The sequence below is a fragment of the Rhinoraja longicauda genome, chromosome 18, assembly GCF_053455715.1.
Source record: "Rhinoraja longicauda isolate Sanriku21f chromosome 18, sRhiLon1.1, whole genome shotgun sequence".
In the NCBI taxonomy this organism is placed as follows: Eukaryota; Metazoa; Chordata; class Chondrichthyes; order Rajiformes; family Arhynchobatidae; genus Rhinoraja; species Rhinoraja longicauda.
This window is the reverse complement of record NC_135970.1, coordinates 26,304,678-26,324,857: the sequence shown is the minus strand read 5'-3', so window position 1 is coordinate 26,324,857 and position 20,180 is coordinate 26,304,678. Positions and strand designations below refer to the sequence as shown.

Here is a 20,180-nt window from a genome sequence, read left to right as displayed (position 1 = left end):
AAAACCATTTATTTTTTGCTTTGTTAAACTCTAGCTGCAACAAATCTATATACTAAAACCTTCGTTTGTTTGTTCCTAAACTACAAACTGTTCCTAAAGCCAAAACAGTACACGACAGCGTGACAATTTTAGGCCCACCTTACTCACCATCGTCCCTTTGGTGCTCATGGAAGAAGTTTCATTGAAATTTATTCACTTTTTAAAGTTTAAATCTATCTCCTAGGGAGGGAGGAGGGATGGAGGAAGGGAGGGAGGTGGGTGGAGGGAGGATAAGGGTGGTTGAGGGGGTGGAGTGGGGGGGAGGGGATGGGGAGGGGGGTGGAGAGAGGAGAGGAGGAGGGAGGGGGAGGAGGGGAACGGAGGTGGAGGGGAAGGGGGGTGGGGGAGATGGAGGACAGAGAGGGGGAAGGGGAGGGGGGGGAGGAGAGGGTGCTGCACCAATGCAGGAGAGGTTTGGGCCCAACGGGTCCACTGGGTCTAGTATATATATATATCTATATATCTATCTATCTATCTATCTATCTATCTATCTATCTATCTATCTATCTATCTATCTATCTATCTATCTATCTATCTATCTATCTATCTATCTATCTATCTATCTATCTATCTATCTATCTATCTATCTATCTATCTATCTATCTATATACTACTAAAACTCAGATCTTGTGTTATATATATATGTATGCGCGTAACAGCGGTTTCTCTGATTTCGTCAAAACGGTGAACCGTAGCGCCACGATTTTTGCACCGCCTTAATCACCACGCGGTTATCTGCTGCAAAATTGTTTTTTATTTAATTCGGTCGCATGTTTTTTAAGTTACAGAGGTTTTAAAGCACTCCCCCCCCCCCTAAATTATAGGGGGCGCTGCGGTGCAGATTTAGTCTTCAGCTTGTGACGGCTACATTGTTTCGAACATTGTTTCGAAAAGTTTTCAAGTTCTGTTTTTTGTTATTGCAAGTCAAGTCAAGTCAAGTCAAGTCAATTATATTTGTATAGCACATTTAAAAACAACCCACGTTGACCAAAGTGCTGCACATCTGATTAGGAAAAAAAAAAGAAGGAAGTTATAGTGATACACAGATCAGGAGGACGGGCCCAACGGGTAAGAGTGGGGCTGGGGGAGGAGAGAATGGGGGGTGTGGGGACGGGCCCAACGGGCCCGCTTTGAACGGGCACACTTGTTCTAGTATAATACTAAAACTCAGATCTTGTGTTATATATATATATATGCGCGTAACAGCGGTTTCTCTGATTTCGTCAAAACGGTGAACCGTAGCGCCACGATTTTTGCACCGCCTTAATCACCACGCGGTTATCTGCTGCAAAATTGTTTTTTATTTAATTCGGTCGCATGTTTTTTAAGTTACAGAGGTTTTAAAGCGCTCCCCCCCCCCCCCCCCCCTAAATTATAGGGGGCGCTGCGGTGCAGATTTAGTTTTCAGCTTGTGGCTTGTGACGGCTACATTTGTTTCGAAGGCTACATTTGTTTCGAAAAGTTTCCAGAAAAGGATTTAGTTTTCAGCTTGTGCCGGCTACATTGTTTCGAAAAGTTTCCAGAAAAGCACTGATTGTTTTGTTATTGCAAGTCAAGTCAAGTCAAGTCAATTATATTTGTATAGCACATTTAAAAACAACCCATGTTGACCAAAGTGCTGCACATCTGATTAGGAAAAAAAAAAAAAAGAAGGTTATAGTGCTCACTTGACATACACAGATCAGGAGGACGGGCCCAACGGGCACACTTGGAGAGTAAGAGTGGGGCTGGGGGAGGAGAGAATGGGGGGTGTGGGGACGGGCCCAACGGGCCCGCTTTGAACGGGCACACTTGTTCTAGTATACTATTAAAACTCAGATCTTGTATGTATATATATATATTCCACTGATGTCGGCTGAATACGGCAATTCCGGCAAAACGGTGAACCGTAGCGCCACGATTTTTGTACCGCCTTAATCAGCATGCGGTTCGCTGCTGGAAAATGATATTTTTATTTAATTCGGACGCATATTTTTTAAGTTACAGAGGTTTAAAAGTGCTGCCCCCCCTCATTTATCGAAGTTTTGACAGAAGGGGGGCGCTGCGGTGCGGCAGTGCTCAGTACGCATGCGCGGAATCTCCTCACTCTGTACTCAACACGCATGCGCGGCATCTCCTCACTCGCACCAAAACAATGGACGCCGTTAGCGGCGCCAGCCCGCGATCACCGGCTCACCTCTCCTCTCTCCCCTTGCTTCTCTCCTCTCTCCCACACCCGGGAGAACATCTCCCCGCTATTCCCCCCCCCCCCCGGGCCTTTGAATGATGAGATCTCCCGAAGCCCCCCCCCCACCGGACTTTTCACAGATCCGATCACCCGCACCCCCCCCCCCCCCCGGGCCTTTAACTGATGCTAAGAGTGTGTCTGGGGGGGGGGGGTCTGAGAATGGGAACTGGGGAGTGGGACAACAGGGGTAGTGCGGAGGGGAATTGGTGGTGGGGGAAAGAGGGGTACTGGGAAAAGGGGAGGTCCATATCCCTCCCCTCTCCCCCATCCCTCCCTCCCCCCTCTCTCCCCCCCCCTCCCTCCCTCCTTACCACCCCATCTCTCATCACCCTCCCCCCCTCCCTCCACCCTCCATCCTCAACACATCCCTCCCTCCACCACTCCCTCCCCCTCGATCACTCCACACCTCCCTCCCCCAAACCTCCCTCTCCCTCCCTCCCCCCTTCACTCCCTCACCCCCTCCCGGATACAATGGAAACCCTAAGAGGACGGGCCAAAGGGGAGAGTGTGGGGAGAGTGAGAGTGGGGATGGGGGAGGAGAGAATGGGGGAGTGGGGAATGGGCCCAACGGGCCCACTTTGTCTAGTATAATACTAAAACTCAGATCTTGTGAATATATATATATATATTTTTTGGGTTTGACCTGAATATATCGTATATTTATTCGTAACAGCGATTGCAGCAAAACGGCGGACCATAGCACGACGGTTTTCGCACTGCCTCAATCGCCAATCTCGCGCTCGCTCGGCCGTGATATTTTCATTTAATTTGGTCGCGTGTTTTTTAAGTTACAGAGGTTTTAAAGCGCTGCCCCCCCCTTTTTCAGGGGGGCGCTGCGGTGCAGATTTAGTTTTCAGCTTGTGGCTTGTGACGGCTACATTGTTTCGAAAACTTTCCAGAAAAGGATTTAGTTTTCAGCTTGTGACGGCTACATTGTTTCGAAAAGTTTCCAGAAAAGCACTGTTGTTTTGTTATTGCAAGTCAAGTCAAGTCAAGTCAAGTCAAGTCAATTAAAAACAACCCATGTTGACCAAAGTGCTGCACATCATTAGGAAAAAAAAAAAAAAAGGTTATAGTGGTCACTTGACATACACAGATCAGGAGGACGGGCCCAACGGGCACACTTGGAGAGTAAGAGTGGGGCTGGGGGAGGAGAGAATGGGGGGTGTGGGGACGGGCCCAACGGGCCCGCTTTGAACGGGCACACTTGTTCTAGTATAATACTAAAACTCAGATCTTGTGTATATTTTTTTTTGTGGTTTGGCCTGATATATTCGTAACAGCGATTGCAGCAAAACGGCGGACCCTAGCGCGACGGTTTTCGCACCGCCTCAATCGCCAATCTCGCGCTCGCTCGGCCGTGATATTTTCATTTAATTTGGTCGCGTGTTTTATAAGTTACAGAGGTTTTAAAGCGCTGCCCCCCCTTTTTCAGGGGGGCGCTGCGGTGCAGATTTAGTTTTCAGCTTGTGACGGCTACATTGTTTCGAAAAGTTTCCAGAAAAGGATTTAGTTTTCAGCTTGTGACGGCTACATTGTTTGGAAAGTTTTCCAGAAAAGCACTGATTGTTTTGTTATTGCAAGTCAAGTCAAGTCAAGTCAATTATATTTGTATAGCACATTTAAAAACAACCCATGTTGACCAAAGTGCTGCACATCTGATTAGGAAAAAAAAAAAAAAAGAGGGTTATAGTGGTCACTTGACATACACAGATCAGGAGGACGGGCCCAACGGGCACACTTGGAGAGTAAGAGTGGGGCTGGGGGAGGAGAGAATGAGGGGTGTGGGGACGGGCCCAACGGGCCCGCTTTGAACGGGCACACTTGTTCTAGTATAATACTAAAACTCAGATCTTGTGTATATATTTTTTTGTGGTTTGGCCTGATATATTCGTAACAGCGATTGCAGCAAAACGGCGAACCGTAGCGCGACGGTTTTCGCACCGCCTCAATCGCCAATCTCGCGCTCGCTCGGCCGTGATATTTTCATTTAATTTGGTCGCGTGTTTTTTAAGTTACAGAGGTTTTAAAGCGCTGCCCCCCCCCCCTTTTTCAGGGGGGCGCTGCGGTGCAGATTTAGTTTTCAGCTTGTGGCTTGTGACGGCTACATTGTTTCGAAAAGTTTCCAGAAAAGGATTTAGTTTTCAGCTTGTGACGGCTACATTGTTTCGAAAGGTTTCCAGAAAAGCACTGATTGTTTTGTTATTGCAAGTCAAGTCAAGTCAAGTCAAGTCAATTATATTTGTATAGCACATTTAAAAACAACCCATGTTGACCAAAGTGCTGCACATCTGATTAGGAAAAAAAAAAAAAAAGGAGGTTATAGTGGTCACTTGACATACACAGATCAGGAGGACGGGCCCAACGGGCACACTTGGAGAGTAAGAGTGGGGCTGGGGGAGGAGAGAATGGGGGGTGTGGGGACGGGCCCAACGGGCCCGCTTTGAACGGGCTCACTTGTTCTAGTATATTACTAAAAGTCTCATTTTGTATGCGTGTATGTTCCTGAAATAGAGCCAAAACAGTACACAATCGTACACTAATTTTAGGGGCGCCTTACTCACCATTCGCCTGCGGTGTGCAGTGCCAAGTTTCATTATATTTTAAAAGTAATTCACTTTATAAACTTTAATAACTTTATAGTGCAGTGCGCTTCCACTTGCCGGACTCGGTATCCACGCGTGCGCAGTTGGGGAAGGTTGCTGGGTCTGGCGGTGGTGCGCCCGCGCAGCAGCGCCAGGAGGACCAGCGCCTGACCTTCCTCCCGTGCAGCGCAGCGGCAGAGAGAAGGTCAACGAAGACGGCCACCGGCAGGACGAATATGGGGCAGTGCCTTGCGGCCGCTCTCCTGCTGCTGGCCGACGCAATGGCTGCATGGGGCCGGGGTGAGTGTCTCCCTCTCCCCCTTCCTCTCTCCCCTCGCCGGGCCCCGGGGGAGACTCCCCGGCCGCCACAGCCTCGGATATATCCTGGGATCTTGCTGTGCACTTTTGGAGTGGGCGAGGGAAGGGTGCTAGACCAATGCAGGAGAGGTTTGGAGCCGATTGGTGTTGTGGTTCAAATACAAGAGTTATTTGTGTATAATCTGAGTGGGATCTTGCTGTGCATTGCAGGGGAGGGGGATGTGGGGGGGGGTCTGACTGATTCTGGGGGAAGGGGAGGATGCTAGACCAATGCAGAAGGCGTTTGGAGCCGATTGGGGTTGTGGTTCAAATATTGAACGATGACTCCTGAGGTGAATGCTCAAATTTTCTTCAAGTTAAAGTTTGAACACTCAATAATATTAAAATTGTGTGCCTTTTTGTTCCATCAACCGCTGTCACAACGGGAACCCAATGGGTCCGCGGGTCGTGTTTCGTTCAAATTGTTGCGCTATCGTGTACTGTTTTGGCTGCTTTCTGCCCAACCAATTGTTCAAGCGATTTTGATTACAACATGCGCCTTAGAAAGAAAGAAACTGACAAGTTTCTATTGAACCTTTAGTAACAACAGGAACCCAACCGGTTCATGGGTCGTCTAGTAACTAATAAATGGGACATGGTACGTCTCGACTTGTTCAAAATTAAGGTCACATTTTATGACAGTAATTCTGCCATCAGATTGTGAGAACTCTGAAAAACAACCAGCTGCCTAAAGTACCTAAGGAAACTGGGCTACCTTTCCTGATTTTTGTTTCTCTCTCCGTTAACGTGATATTTATCAAATAAATCCTGTTGACTCTTGCAGACAACATATAAGCAAGGACAAGATTAGGATTGCATGTGATGTCTACTTTATTCATAAAACTTCTACGTCACATGCTGAACATTTACACAAAGGAGAAAGACCTCAAAGCTTTACTTTGCCAGATGAAAGAATTAATGAATTGACTACTTGCGTCAATATGGCTTTGATGAAGCCCTTTGTTAGACCATGCTGTAAATTTGAAGGAGACGAATGAAAAGTAAACTTCACAGCTTAAGCACATTAGAATCTTGAGTTAAAAACACGTTCAAAATCATATGAAACATAATGAAAAATATTTGCTTTTTGCTAAAACTAGCCAAATGTTTTATTTATGAATCAAGCATGTACCAATTTGTTTGAAATAAAGACAACGATCGTCACCGATTGTTAAATCTAGTAACTTTTTTTTACAGCCCCAGGGTGGACAGCAAACTTTGAAGTGCCTATGGAAACCACAAACATAAATGCATCAAATTCCAGTGGACCTACTTTGTGGAGTTCAGGTGATGCAGTATCGCAGGAAACTGGATGGGCTACTTTTTCAGATTTTTCCTCCCAGTTAAGGTAATATTTACTACGTACATCCAAAGAAATCCTGTTGATGAATTATGTTCCTAATTATTAATGCTCCCCTCGAATCTACTGCAGACTGATCAAGAAGCAAAACGTGCCAATCCTCCATGCCTTCAATTAGTATTTTCATCATTATTTAGTTTTATTCTTTGGATTTAAAAAAATAAAATCTGCATGATTTTACATTCTATTTTGCATTCACTGCAACACCAAATGCCTTTACTAAAGTAGATAATGTGCATTTATTGAAGTAAGTTCCGTGTTCATTAACAAGACGTGATTTTATTGTGATTTTATTTACAATACTTGTACTTTCATTTGAAATTATTATTACCTCCAGCTGTTAAAATATTCAAAAATAAACTTGATTGTATTGTTGTTGGAGAAGATTACAAGTTCAGCATAAGTTAAAGGTTATGATATTTTAGTATACTGAAGTTCCATGCTCTAGACAAAGGTAATTGTGCAATCTTTATCTAATTACTGTGACAAAACCAAAGATGCGTATGGCTGCTTTAATGCCCACTCTGGAGGCTGGTCAGAATGCATAAATGCACTTAAAGGATCTGTATGATGCCATATTTATTTCTCTGCTCTTGTGCATTCAGTTGCCAGTAGTAATAGGCTCCGAAGTGGGTTAATCAGACAGTCTGAGTTAGTACAATGAATTTTAGACCTAATCATTGCTTTGTTTTATTACACTTCTACCTGGTTCAAATTCATTTCCTTTTTGCAACTTAATGTAAAAGCTTTTTTTTGCACAATTGGATAACCTAGAAAACTGAGTTCTTTTGAGAACAATATAAATGTGTAGCAGAGGGGTGTGAATCAGAACAATGGTCAGCAAATGGAAAGACTGAAGAGAAGGTAGAGGTTAGGACCAGGAAGTCTTAAAGATAGGCCAGGGACAAGTTAATGAACATGGTGAAACTGTTAGCTTGAAGTGTGTTTACTTCAATGCAAGGAGCATTGTGGCTAAAATGGATTAACTTAGGGCCAGGATCAGTGATTGGAACTATGATGTTGTGGCCATTACGGAGACTTGGTTGCGAGAGGAACACAACTGGCAGCTTGACATCCCAGGGTTTGATATCGCATATAATAGAGAGGGAGATAAAAGAGGTGGTGGAGTTGCTTTAGTCATAGCGGGACTCGGAGAGGACATACTGGAATGTTCATCTACTGAGGCGATATAGTCTAAATGGGAATAAGACAGATTATAACATTATCAGGCAAGAGCTAGGCAGAGTAGATTGGAACCAGTTGTTATTGGGTAAGTGGCATCTGACATGGGAGTTGTATAAAGCCTAGTTGATTAAAGCTCAGGACTGGCATGTTCCAGTACGACAGAGGAATGAGGATGGCAATATTCGGAAACTTTGGATGACCAAAAAAGTTATAAATTTGGTCAAAAAGAAAAACGAAGGGTGTGTAAGGATTAAGAAGATGAAATCAGGCCTTTGAGGAATATAAAGCAAATAGGAAAGAACTCCAGTGGGCAATTAGAAGGACCAAAAGGTACCTTGAAATGTCTTTGGCGAGTCAGATTAAAGAAAATCCCAAGGCTGTTTATATGTACATTAAAGACAAGAGAGTAACCAGGGATAGAGGGTAGGACCGTTCAGAGATAAAGGAGGAAATTTGTGCTTGCAGTTGCAAGGTGTAAGTGAAGTACTAAACAAGTACTTTTCAACTGTATGCACTAATAAGTTGGACATGGAGGACAGTGAGATCAGGGTTAAAAATAATAATATACTGGGGCAATTTCAGATCAAGAACGAGGTGATGTTGCGGCTCTTGAAGAGCATTAAGGTGGAAAATCCCCAGGGTCTGATGGGATCTGTCCCAAGTTATTAAGAGTAGAGATTGCAGGGTTGAAGCTTAATAGCTCCTAATAATGTTATGAGTTTCAAGCTCATTATGTGAAAAACAGGCTCAATGTGGAATGCTGCATAAGTATTTAATAAATATTGCAAACTGGAGTCCATTCTGGAGTAAGCAGAAATAATACAAATATTTTCCATTCAGTTCAAAGGATCCTTTAAGAAGTAGCTCCCCAATTGCAATGGAAACCAGTTTGGACCCAGGGAATGCTCGACACAGTTGTGTAGCAGCACATCATGAAGGTAATTCCTTTTTGTTTAAAATGCTAAATTACAGTGTTATTTAGCAATGTCAATAAAATGAAGAACGTTCAGTCATACAATCGTGGTTGTATTGTGAGAAGAGCCTGACACTTAGACAGCAAACCTGCTCACAGTTGCTATAGTTCGACTAGCCAGATAAAAGTGGAGTACACTGATTTCCTGACTTGCATGCCTTAGTTTGGTGACTCCTTGCAGTGAATTCTCTACCTCGACTAGGCTTTACTGGATTGAGCAGTTGTGGTCAATGTTTTCCCAATGTCAGTGGGAATGCTGAATTTCTGGAGACTTTGCTTTACTTATGTCCACATGTCTTTGGCCTCCCTTTACCTCAAAGTAATTTGTTAAAATGTCCTTCAGCTGACTATCTTGATGTAGGTGCCATATGTTCCAATCAACAAATCCTGTATGCCTCCAGTATAGTCTGGATAATCTGCAGGACCTGTTTCCTCCAGGATATTGATTAATTGATTCTGTGCGAATGAAAGGATTTTGTCATTGAGCTATACAGCATGAAAAAGCCCCTTCGGAGCCATCGAGCCTGCGCCAACCATAAAGCACCCATTTACACTAATCCTATTTTTATTTTCCCTATATTCCATCAACTCCTTCCAGATTCTAATACCATCTACATAACAGGGGCAATTTAAAGTTGGTAATTAACCTTCCAACCAGCATATCTTTGCGATGTGAGAGGAAACATATGCATTTGGAGGGAGAATGCAGATTTACCACATGTAGACCAATGAAGCTGGTGATTGGACCCAGGCCATTGGTGATGTGAGATAACAGTTTTATGAACTGTGTGACCCTCAAAGTAAAGCATTATTTATATACTATTATAGCTTTATCTTCCACTTCTAATTTTGCCTGGCTATCAATTTAATTTAAGACATATTAATTGATTCAAGGAGTTTAGAGCAGAAGATGGCTAATCCATCTTGCTGCTTGAGATCTGCTCTTTACAGATAACATTGTATTGATTTGTAACTAATTTTCGACAGATTACAGAAAGATGCAAAAGCAACAGGGAGTTTGTAGTGGACATTAACTCCCACGTTATTGACTGGGACATACTCAGTGCAAAAGGGCTTAGAGGGGAAGAACTTGTAAGGAGTATCTAAAAAGGTTTCCTGAAACAGTTTGTGGATAGTTGAACTTGAAGAGGGACTATACTGAATCTTGGACTGGAGACGAGGCTCGCCAGGTGACTGGTGTTTCACTGGAAGTGTATTTTGGGAACAGTGATCTCAACATGTTATGATTAAGGATAAGACTGGACCTTGGGGGAAGTACTAAATTGGGGTATGTGAGATTACAGTGTTGTTAGGCTGGAGCTAGGGAGGGTAAATTGGGAACAGTTGTTATTGGGTAAGTCCGCATCTGACATATGGGAATCCTTTGAAGGCTGATCCGAGTTCAGGACTGGCATATTCTGGAAAGAAGGAGGGATAAGGATGGCAAGGTAAGGGAATCTTGGATGACCAAAGTGGTTGTAAATTTGGTCATACAGAAAAAGGAAGCTTATGTAAGATTTAGAAAGATGAAATCAGATAGGGCCTTGGAAGAATATAAAGCAAGCAGGAAAGAACTCAAGCTGCCAATTAGGAGAAAAAAGAGCCATGAGATGTTATTGGTGAGTGGGATTAAAGAAAATTCCATGGCTTTTTATATGTACATTAAAAGCTAGAAGGTAACCTGTGAAAAGAGGATGTAAACAAGGCACTAAATAAAACTTTGTATCTGCATTCAACAAACAGGAGGACATGGGTGGACAGTGACATCAGTGTGGGAATGACTAGTTTGCTGGGGAAGTTTGAGATCAAGAAGGAGGTGATGTGTGGGCCCTTGAAGAGCATTAAGGTGGATACATGCCCAGGGCCTGATGAGATGTATCACGTTTTGAGAGAGGCAAGTGAGGAGATTGCAGGGACCTTGCCAAGGATGTCGGCATCTTCTAGATTATTGTAATGCATTTGTAACATACCTCATGGTAGGCAAATCTAGAAGATTAAGATGTATTGGATCCACAGTGACTTGGTCGTTTGGATTCTGAACTGGCTTACTCGAAGAAGACAGGATTTTGTTGGAAGAGTGTTCTGCTGGCTGGAGATCTGTGGTCAGTGGCGATCCATGGGGATCTGCTAGGACCACTGTTGTTCGTGTTATATATAAATGACTTGGACGTAAATGTAGATGGGATAGTTAATAAGTTTACAAATACCACCAAAATCTAGATTTGCAGTCAGTGAGGATTGCTGTCAAAGTATTCTGCAGGATATAGGTCAGCTACAGAAAAGGGAGGAGAAATTGCCAGGCGTATTGGTGGAGGCAGATAGATAGACATATGGATATGGAGGGATATGGATCATGTGCACGCAGAGGATATTAGTTTAACCTGGCATCATGTTCAGTGCAGATATTGTGGGCTGAAGAGCCTATTCATGAAGTTCTCACAAGTGTGGACCAAATTCAGCACAAATAGTTGTCATGTCAGAGACCATTAACCTCACACTAAAATCTGTGTCAGTAAATGAATCACCTGTCTGTAGATTATTTCAGTTATCCTGACAATTTAATCATTTGCAGATATCAAAGAAGTGAAATAAATATGATTATTTGGAAGGTAGCATATTCTGTGACATTTGTGCTAAAAAAAAAATTCCACTGAATTATTAGCAATAACTATTTAGGGAGATTTTTTTTTTTGCTGTTAATTTGTTAAACAAATCAGTTAAAGTAAATCAAAAGTCAGTATTGCGCAATTTGTGAACGAATGATCAACCAAGTTTTAAAACGTTCTTTTATCTGCTCTTCAAATTATGTAATTCTTTATTTTTAATCCTGTCTTCAGATTTCGTTGCAACCTCACACCTTATCTACAAAGAACAAAAAGCAGGGTTAGCCACGTTAAATTTAGAACCCAATTTGTCCGATGGTGAGGATGAAGAGGCGGCGACAGACCAAGTAACAGAGACTGTCACAAATGGCTCCATGAAGGAGACAGTAAGCCTTACAGTAGATGCCAAAACTGAAACTGCTGTGTTTAAAAGGTAGGAAAGAACTGCAAATGCTGGTTTAAATTGAAGGTAGACACAAAATGCTGGAGTAACTCAGCGGGACAGGCAGCATCTCTGGAGAGAAGAAATGGGTGACGTTTCGGGTCGAGACCATGTCACCCATTCCTTCTCTCCCGAGATGCTGCCTATCCCGCTGAGTTACTCCAACAATTTGTGTTTAGAAGGTGGGTTGCTGCCCTGATTTTTTTTCTGAATATTGTTTTTTTTAAATCTTGAGAGTATTTAAGTACTTAGCAAACTTCCATTCGTTGTAAATTTGAAATTTACCTTAAAATTAAAATTAGGGCATTTCAAGACTTTAGGTTGTCGTGAAAAGTTAACATAAAACTTAAGAAACTTGTTGGACTGAGATACTGACATTAGTAAATGACAATAGATTCTTCCCCAAATTTACTTAATTTTGATTTTGACTGAGCTTGAGGGAATTATGTGCTTTGGAGATCATGTCGATTTGGTGAGCGATAAATGTTTTTAATGCGTCTGTGGTACAAAAGTTTCACTGATACTAGAGCCACAGCGTTGGCAACTGTTGAAAGGTGTATTTAACTGTAATCAGATGGCTAATCTTGTTTTTTTCCAATTCTTTAGGCCTCTGAGTCTTTGGATGTCAGTAAAGCAAGCTGACTTTCCAATTCACAACTGCCCTTTAATGAAGTAAATGTTACATTATGGTATTGTGCCTTAACTAGAAAGACAAAATAGGAGCAGTGACAACTCTGTTTACTACTCACCAAGTCACAAGCTGATCTTTCTCAAATTCATGGTACCCAGCTTTCTCTGAATTCCAGATTCAGGGTTGCTCCTTTCTGAATGTAGGTCTTGGTTCTTATGCCATTCTGGAGTTTGGTAAATAGTTACGTTCTAGAAACATAGAAACATAGAAAATAGGTGCAGGAGTAGGCCATTCGGCCCTTCGAGCCTGCACCGCCATTCAATATGATCATGGCTGATCATCCAGCTCAGTAACCTGTACCTGCCTTCTCTCCATACCCCTTGAGCCACAAGGGCCACATCTAACTCCCTCTTAAATATAGCCAATGAACTGGCCTCAACTACCTTCTGTGGCAGAGAATTCAATAGACTCTCTGTGTAAATAAATGTTTTCTCATCTCGGTCCTAAAAGACTTCCCCCTTATCCTTAAGCTGTGACACCTGGTTCTGGACTTCCCCAACATCGGGAACAACCTTCCCGCATCTAGCCTCTCCAACCCCTTAAGAATTTCTGTTTAGAAGACCCATCTTCCTCCTACTACTTTTGTTCTCTTCTGATGTGACATCCATAATCTAATCCAGGTCTAATATATAATTATATTTTGCAAGCTGTGTAGCATCATAGCTATTAGTGCTGAGCCATAGAATTTTTCCTATGTTTTCTAATTCTTGCACTGCTATCTTAATTGTAATAAATTGAGCAAGGTAATAATACTAGGAAATTCCAGCAGGATTGAGCGTTGCCAATCAGCTCCATGTAGAATCCAATGATGGAGTGAACTGAAAAGATGGGCCTTCCATTTTGAAATGCTGCCAGTAGCCATCAAGTCAGTCCCAAATGTTCTCTCTCGTGTTACTCAACCCATTTTCAAATTTCCATCAAATTCAATTTTAAAGGAGGAGCACCAGAACTGCTCAAATTCTTCCTGATGGTGACATCAATTATGATGATGTTTATGAATGGATTTCTGTTCTTCTACAATGCTTCATTTTATGTAGTTCATACCCAGATCTCTGCAACTTGCTTTCTAATTTAATTCCACTTAAGTTTCCAATTAACCTTTTACATTACTGCCTTCTTTTGAAAGGATCTTGTCTGTGGAAGATTATATGTGAATGCATTTTAATCAGCATATTATTTTGTTGCCGATTCTATTGCATATGTTTTATGCTTTTTCTGAATGTGGCAAACTAGTTTGAATATGCACACGTTTGTCATTCAACTGGTGAAGTATTTTTACCAGAAGTGCAGTATAATACAGCACTGTTCTGAGTACAGTCAAACTTTTGATAATCCAGCATATTTGGGACTGTTGTGGTGCCAGATTTGCAGATTTTCCAAACTATTGGATGTTACTCCCTATAAATACTCAACATTTAAAAAATTCACTTTCTTAATATATATTAATGGTATTGTCACATTCCCAATGCACCTAATAAATTTAAATGGGTAATGGGACTACGTCAATTTACAGAGAGTGTGGGACAGGACCAGCTCAATTTAAGGAGAGCATGGGAAATGGGACCAGATCAGTTTAAGGCGCGCATACCCAATGTCATTGGGTTAATCGGAATGAAGTGTGGGAATTTGTGCATAGGTGAGTTGGAGTGCAGTATGGGAAATCGGGCTCTGGTGAATTGTAATGAAGCGCAGGAACTGGGACTCCCGTTGGAAGATACTGCGGGAAACAAGACCCAGGAGGGGTGAAAGGGAGTGTGGGTAGCAGGACCCGCCAGTTAGAAGGGAACATGGTAAATGTAATGTGGAGAGCCAACTGCCAGATTATCAGTTTTTAACTATAATTAACTACTAACTGCACTGACATTGATTTACTATTTAAAAAAATCATGAAACTGGAATTAAACACTTGTATGATGTTTGCTGATTCAAAAACAATTAATTGATTTTTTGTCAGTAAAGGGACTTCATACATTTTATTTTAATTTGAAATGTGCCTTTGACATGTTTATTATAATTACAGATTTAGTTTATGATCTTACAGGATAATGTTAAGTTAATACTAAAGTTCAGACATCTGTTTTATATTCCCCAAGACCAATGTGTTTGGTGAAAACCTTAAGGGGGTGGAATCTCACTGTAGAATTAAAGTAATCCAAATGTTTTATTGTAGTTATACAAAGTAACATTTGAATGTAAAAAACAAACAAATTCATAGTAGTTCAATTGGAGATTTTCACAATTTAAGCTTCCTTTCTTTTTCTCTCGTGCTTTTGGCTTCAGAGTGTTGAAATCCTATCGGTATGTATTACAATTAAGTGTAAATTAACCAAATGCTGTATGTGTGAACAAGCAGACTTGTGTCATCATAAATATATTTTCATATTATGGCATGACTTTGAGTCAACATCTGAAATAATACATCAAGGTTTAATGTTGCTTGCAAAATGATCCTTGTTCATTCATGATTTCCTCCCATTTGCATGTGAAATTTTTCACAAATTGCATGATTGGAGAGTGAGTTTCATAACAAGTGTGAAAAGACATTAAATAACTGTTTGCAGAATAATAATCTACTTGTCTTTTTCCCGCTTAGTGAGGACGTAAAGTTGTCTACCTCTGAAGATGTTTCTTCAAAATATACGTTGCCAGATAATTTAGAAGCTGTAAAAGTCGCCTCAACGCCACTGTCTAATGATTATCGAATAGATAGGTATGCAGATTTCACATTATAATGAACTAGATTCCCTGATAAAGTACGAAAAACTAACCAAGAGTTTACTTGTTTTCTTACACGAAAGGGGGCCATTTCGGGTATTTACTAAAACAGCTTTGTTTTTACTAGATAGATTATTTTATTTTCAGGTTATTTTATTTTCAAATTAATTTAATTTCAGGTTCTAATTATTATCTGTACTTCATGTTTGTGAAATTCAAATAATTAGCTGCATGAATTGTCAAAGAATATCTAGTTGCGGTGCAATGAAATACCCTTAACTGGCACAAGGTGCACATTTTCAGTAAAGAACAGTAGGACATTGATGCTGCATATGTCTTTTTATTAAGGAAAATGTACATGGGATGCAGAGTGAGATAGTTGTGAGATGTACTAAAAAAAGAGCCAACCAAACCTGAATTAACAGCTGTAAAGGTTGAATGCTAGAGTACGTTTAGTTTAGTTAATACAGAATGACTACAAGTTACATAGAGTGCAAGAAAATAACTGCAGATCGAAGGTATTTATTCACAAAATGCTGGAGTAACTCAGCAGGTCAGGCAGCATCTCAGGAGAGAAGGAATGGACGACGTTTCGGGTCGAGACCCTTCTTGAGACTGAAGAAGGGTCTCGACCCGAAATGTCGCCCATTCCTTCTCTCCTGAGATGCTGCCTGACCTGCTGAGTTACTCCAGCATTTTGTGAACAAGTTACATAGAAGTGTGAATTGTTCCATTTTTACATTTGAAACATCAGATGTTTTTCTTTCATTGGTGGTTTGATTACATATCAATACTAAAATCTGATGATTTTCACATAATTGTGTAATAAATGATCTTTATAAGAATTGGTTGAAGTGCACAAAATAATTATTCCTTGAGCCCGAATGCAGCAATTTAAAATTGTCCATAAACAAAGGTTTCTGGTCAAGCATACCTTCTTGGGCTGCAGCAGAATGATCAAAAACAGGCAGGTTTTAAGTCTATGTATTATTGGTGACATACATCTACCATGCATCAGCCTGATAAGGGAAGACAGGCCAGATGGTTTGCGATTAAGTGATCAAACCTTATAGTGCTAGAGTACTGGAATGCTCTATGAATTCAAATACCATCCCTATTTTGTTACCAAGATTAGTGGGTGTCACCAGCAATGTCTTCATGCTTCAGTTTAGTCTGCATGTTTAACATAGCTATTTTATCAACAGTTTGAGGCCCGATGAAGAGAATATAAAATCTCGAGCAAAAGACACCTTGAATGGCCCCATTGACAATGTAGCATCAATGGAAGAAGTCAAGTAAGAATCTAACGTAATGATTATCCTGATACAGTGTATAACTTTTGTATCCTTATTTATTTTATGATGGTTATTACAATATTTGTTTCATGGACAGTATCTTTCACTTGCACATCACTATTATTCAGTAATTCGCTGGCAACTTATGTCAAATACTTCTGAGTTATGCATTATAAAAGCAGAATTAATACCTAATAGTAATACTTAAGCTGTTCACTAGCCTGAAAATGATTTTTTTTGACAAATGGTAGACTTAATTTGTGTTATTCCTTCCACACTAAAACTATTTTGATTCGTAGTGAATCCTAATAAACTAAATGGATGGGGTTATTAAATAGTTGCAGAAGCAGAAAATGGCCTGTTGTAGAAACATAGAAAATAGGTGCAGAAGTAGGCCATTCAGCCCTTCTTTATGATCATGGCTGATCATCCAAAATCAGTATTAACGTTTTGGGTTATGAGCAAGGGTTGCTTAAGACTAAGTTGAGCTAAGTCATAATATACTCCTTTTAAAATAAAGGTCTAATTTTATTTTTAAACTGAGATGTTTATATATAATAATATACAAAAGAATTAAATGAGTATGCACATTCTGAGCTAGTTATTTGCATTGTAGGATATAACTGATTGCTTTTCTGATTTTGTTTATCTTGATAAAAGATATTATTAAAATATTACAGCACAGAATTTACTGGCATAAGCGAATAGCATACTTTTTTCCAGTGTGTAGAAATGTTTCTCTTTATGTAAATAAATTGCTCAAACAACATGATTGACTCCTGGGATTGCAGGATTGTTGTAGGAGGAGACTGTGCCTAGACCTGCCTGTGTTTAGAATATCTCATTGAATAGGACAAACTTGTTATGGAGCTTGGCAAAGTAGATGTAAAAATGATTTTAAAAAATCTGGTTGAGGTGTCTTGAAACAAAGGTCACAGTCTAAATAGAAGGATTTGGATATTTGGGATGCAGATGAAGAAGAGAATCATTCACCCTGTGGTGTGAAAATTTTAGAATTCTCTACTGATGAAGGCTATTGGGGCTCACCTGCTAAGAGTATTTGAGAAAGATGTTGATAGATTTAGATATTAACGGAATCAAAACATATGTAGTAATTGTATGAAAGTGATAAAGAGATAAAATTTCAACTGTAATCTTATAGAATGGAGAAGTGAGCACAGTCAGAAAGTATTCTATTTGTTATAATGCGAGAATATTTGGTGGTTATATCCAGTTCTTATTATTACACTGTAATGTAATTATAGCGTATCCACATAAGCAGGTTGCAGAACTTTAAATGTGTATGGTATCCATGTTTGTTGATGACTAAAATATATGCAAATATTTACGATGAGGATATTGGAAATCTGAGACAGAATTGATTTGGTTGAGTGATTAGGCAAAACTTTAGCAAATGGAGAATGAGATGGGAAATTGTGAGGTTGTATAGTTCTGTAGAGCAATCGAAAGGCAGACTATTATTTAAATATAGAGATTGCAAACAAATGGAATATGGCTGACAAAAGGTTAACAGGCAAATATAACAAGTAGATAGGAAGGTCAAATGCCGTTGTTGCCGTTATTGCAAGGGAATTGGAAGTATTGTCACAATTATACATGGTCTTGGTGGGGCCACGCCACACCATATCCTCTCTGGATTGGAGTACTTTGCAGGTTTCTGATCTCGTTTTTAAGAAAGGATTTAAGAAGTTGGTTCAAAAGAGATTAACTAGATTAATCCCTGGGACGAGAAGGTTTTCCATCACACGGGTAAAGAAGTTTGAGTTCTAATCTCTGGAGTTAAACGAATTAGGGGTGAATTAATTGAAACTGATAAGATCCCAAAGGGGCATTATAGAATGTTGAGATGCTTCCACTATTTGGAAAGTCATGAACAAACAGACAATTATAAAATAAGTGGATAGTAATTTACACTGAGGTGTGTAGGGATTCTGCTGGAGTTGTCTATCTCCTCTTTAAATAACTTTATAGTTGATTCTGGGGGTATATAAAAGAATTGTCGGTAATTCTTTTGAATATTTAGGGAATTGAGGGCTATAGGAATGGGCAAAGAAGAGAAGATGAAACCTGTGGAAGACCACATAATTATTCTGAATATTGGGATAAGCTTGAGGGACCAGGTGGCCTCTACCTGCTTGTATTTTTTTGTTTTCTTATGTAGTTTGGTGTTATAAAGATTTACGCCATCCATGTTGAATCAGAGAAAATGAGACAGATGGGTATAAGACCATGTGTATTCTTGAACGCCTCAACTGTCATTACGGAAAGTTAACTTCATCAGTCCAAATGTTTAGTTTAAAGATACAGTGTGGAAACAGGCCCTTCAGCCCACCAGGTCCGCACTGACCAGCGATCTCCGCACATTAACACTATCCTACACCCACTAGGGACAATTTTTACATTTACCAAGCTAATTAACCTACAAACCTGTACGTCTTTGGAGTGAGGGAGGAAACCGAAGATCTCGGAGAAAACTCATGCAGGTCACGGGGAGAACGTACAAAATCCGTACAGACAGCCCTCGTAGTTGGGATCGAACCTGGGTCTCCAGCGCTGCATTCACAGTAAGGCAGCAACTCCACCACTGTGACCGCAGTGTGATTCCAGTTCTGGGTTATTTGACTGGATTCTGTTCTTTCCACTAATTTCAGTGGAATCTTGGACATTCATTCTCAGCACTCCTACCACAACAGCACTGGCATTTTTGCAGTACCCCATAGGCAACTTTTAGAGCTAAAAACTCTAAATCTAAAAGAAACAATATTTGTTTTCTTTATACAGCACAATTACGGATTTCCATTATTATTTGAATAATGCATGCCTGGAACGCATTTACACGAAGTTGGATAGCAGGACAGTTGCCCAAAATTGTACAGAAAATCCCAATCTTAAATTTTAATTTTACCTATGTTCACTTCCATAATTACGGCCGTAGTGTGCCGAAATGTACGTTCCTGGTCACGCCTAGGCTTCTTCTGGAACCGTGTTCTGTTGGCTAGATATGGCAGTTGGTCCACTGTTTAGAATCTCATGCTTATTTTGTTCCTTTTAAGCTTCTCTATTAGACTAATTTCTGCAAACCTATGATGTTATTTTTATCATGGCAGATATTCTGAAAGAAACACTTTCAAGTTTAATGATTACAATAAAAATTGCCTGCAATGTACAGCTTGTTACTGGGACCTTTTGTTCCCTTTCCCAATTACTATGACACAAAGGTGCAATTTAGCACATTATGTCTCTGTTGACTTCCAGAAGAGCAATACCATCTGTTCTATTCTTCCTCTTATTTCCCTGGGATTTGTTCTTTCTCACATCTATCAACTCATCCCAATTCTTCAGCTACCCATCTACACTTGGGATAATTTATTGTATCCAGTTAACTTACTAAGTGTGTCTTTGGAATGTAGGAGGAAACTGGAGCATCATATGATCACTCTACGCAGATAGAATCCAAGGTCTGGATCAAACCCAAGTTACTGAAGTTATGAAGCAGCAGAACTAACTGTTGCAGCACTGCACCACCCCATAAAGATTCCACCATTTCTATGTCTTAATTAATAGGTTCTTCAATCCTGCATGTTTCTTTTATTTGTTGTAAACGTAGGCATCATTGGCGAGATCAACATTTATTGCTCATCCTTAATTTTCCGTGAGGAAGTGGTGATTAGCTGCCTATGTGGTGAA

The 20,180-nt window shown here is 40.5% G+C and overlaps 1 protein-coding gene across 7 annotated transcripts in view; it reads left to right on the top strand.

Moving 5' to 3' along the window:
• The window catches only part of ppp6r3 (protein phosphatase 6, regulatory subunit 3), a 106,830-nt gene that overhangs the window by 64,270 nt on the left and 22,380 nt on the right, over positions 1-20,180 (top strand). For 3 of the 7 annotated variants that reach the window (XM_078415351.1, XM_078415349.1, XM_078415347.1), the window contains exons 19-24: positions 6,406-6,556; positions 8,594-8,691; positions 11,564-11,762; positions 14,743-14,760; positions 15,056-15,172; positions 16,383-16,472. In XM_078415351.1, the coding sequence (XP_078271477.1) occupies positions 6,406-6,556; positions 8,594-8,691; positions 11,564-11,762; positions 14,743-14,760; positions 15,056-15,172; positions 16,383-16,472 (673 nt within the window). Of the gene's footprint in view, positions 1-6,405; positions 6,557-8,593; positions 8,692-9,324; positions 9,437-11,563; positions 11,763-14,742; positions 14,761-15,055; positions 15,173-16,382; positions 16,473-20,180 lie in introns of those variants that run through there. The other 4 variants (XM_078415353.1, XM_078415354.1, XM_078415348.1 and 1 more) reach the window with 2 other exon arrangements.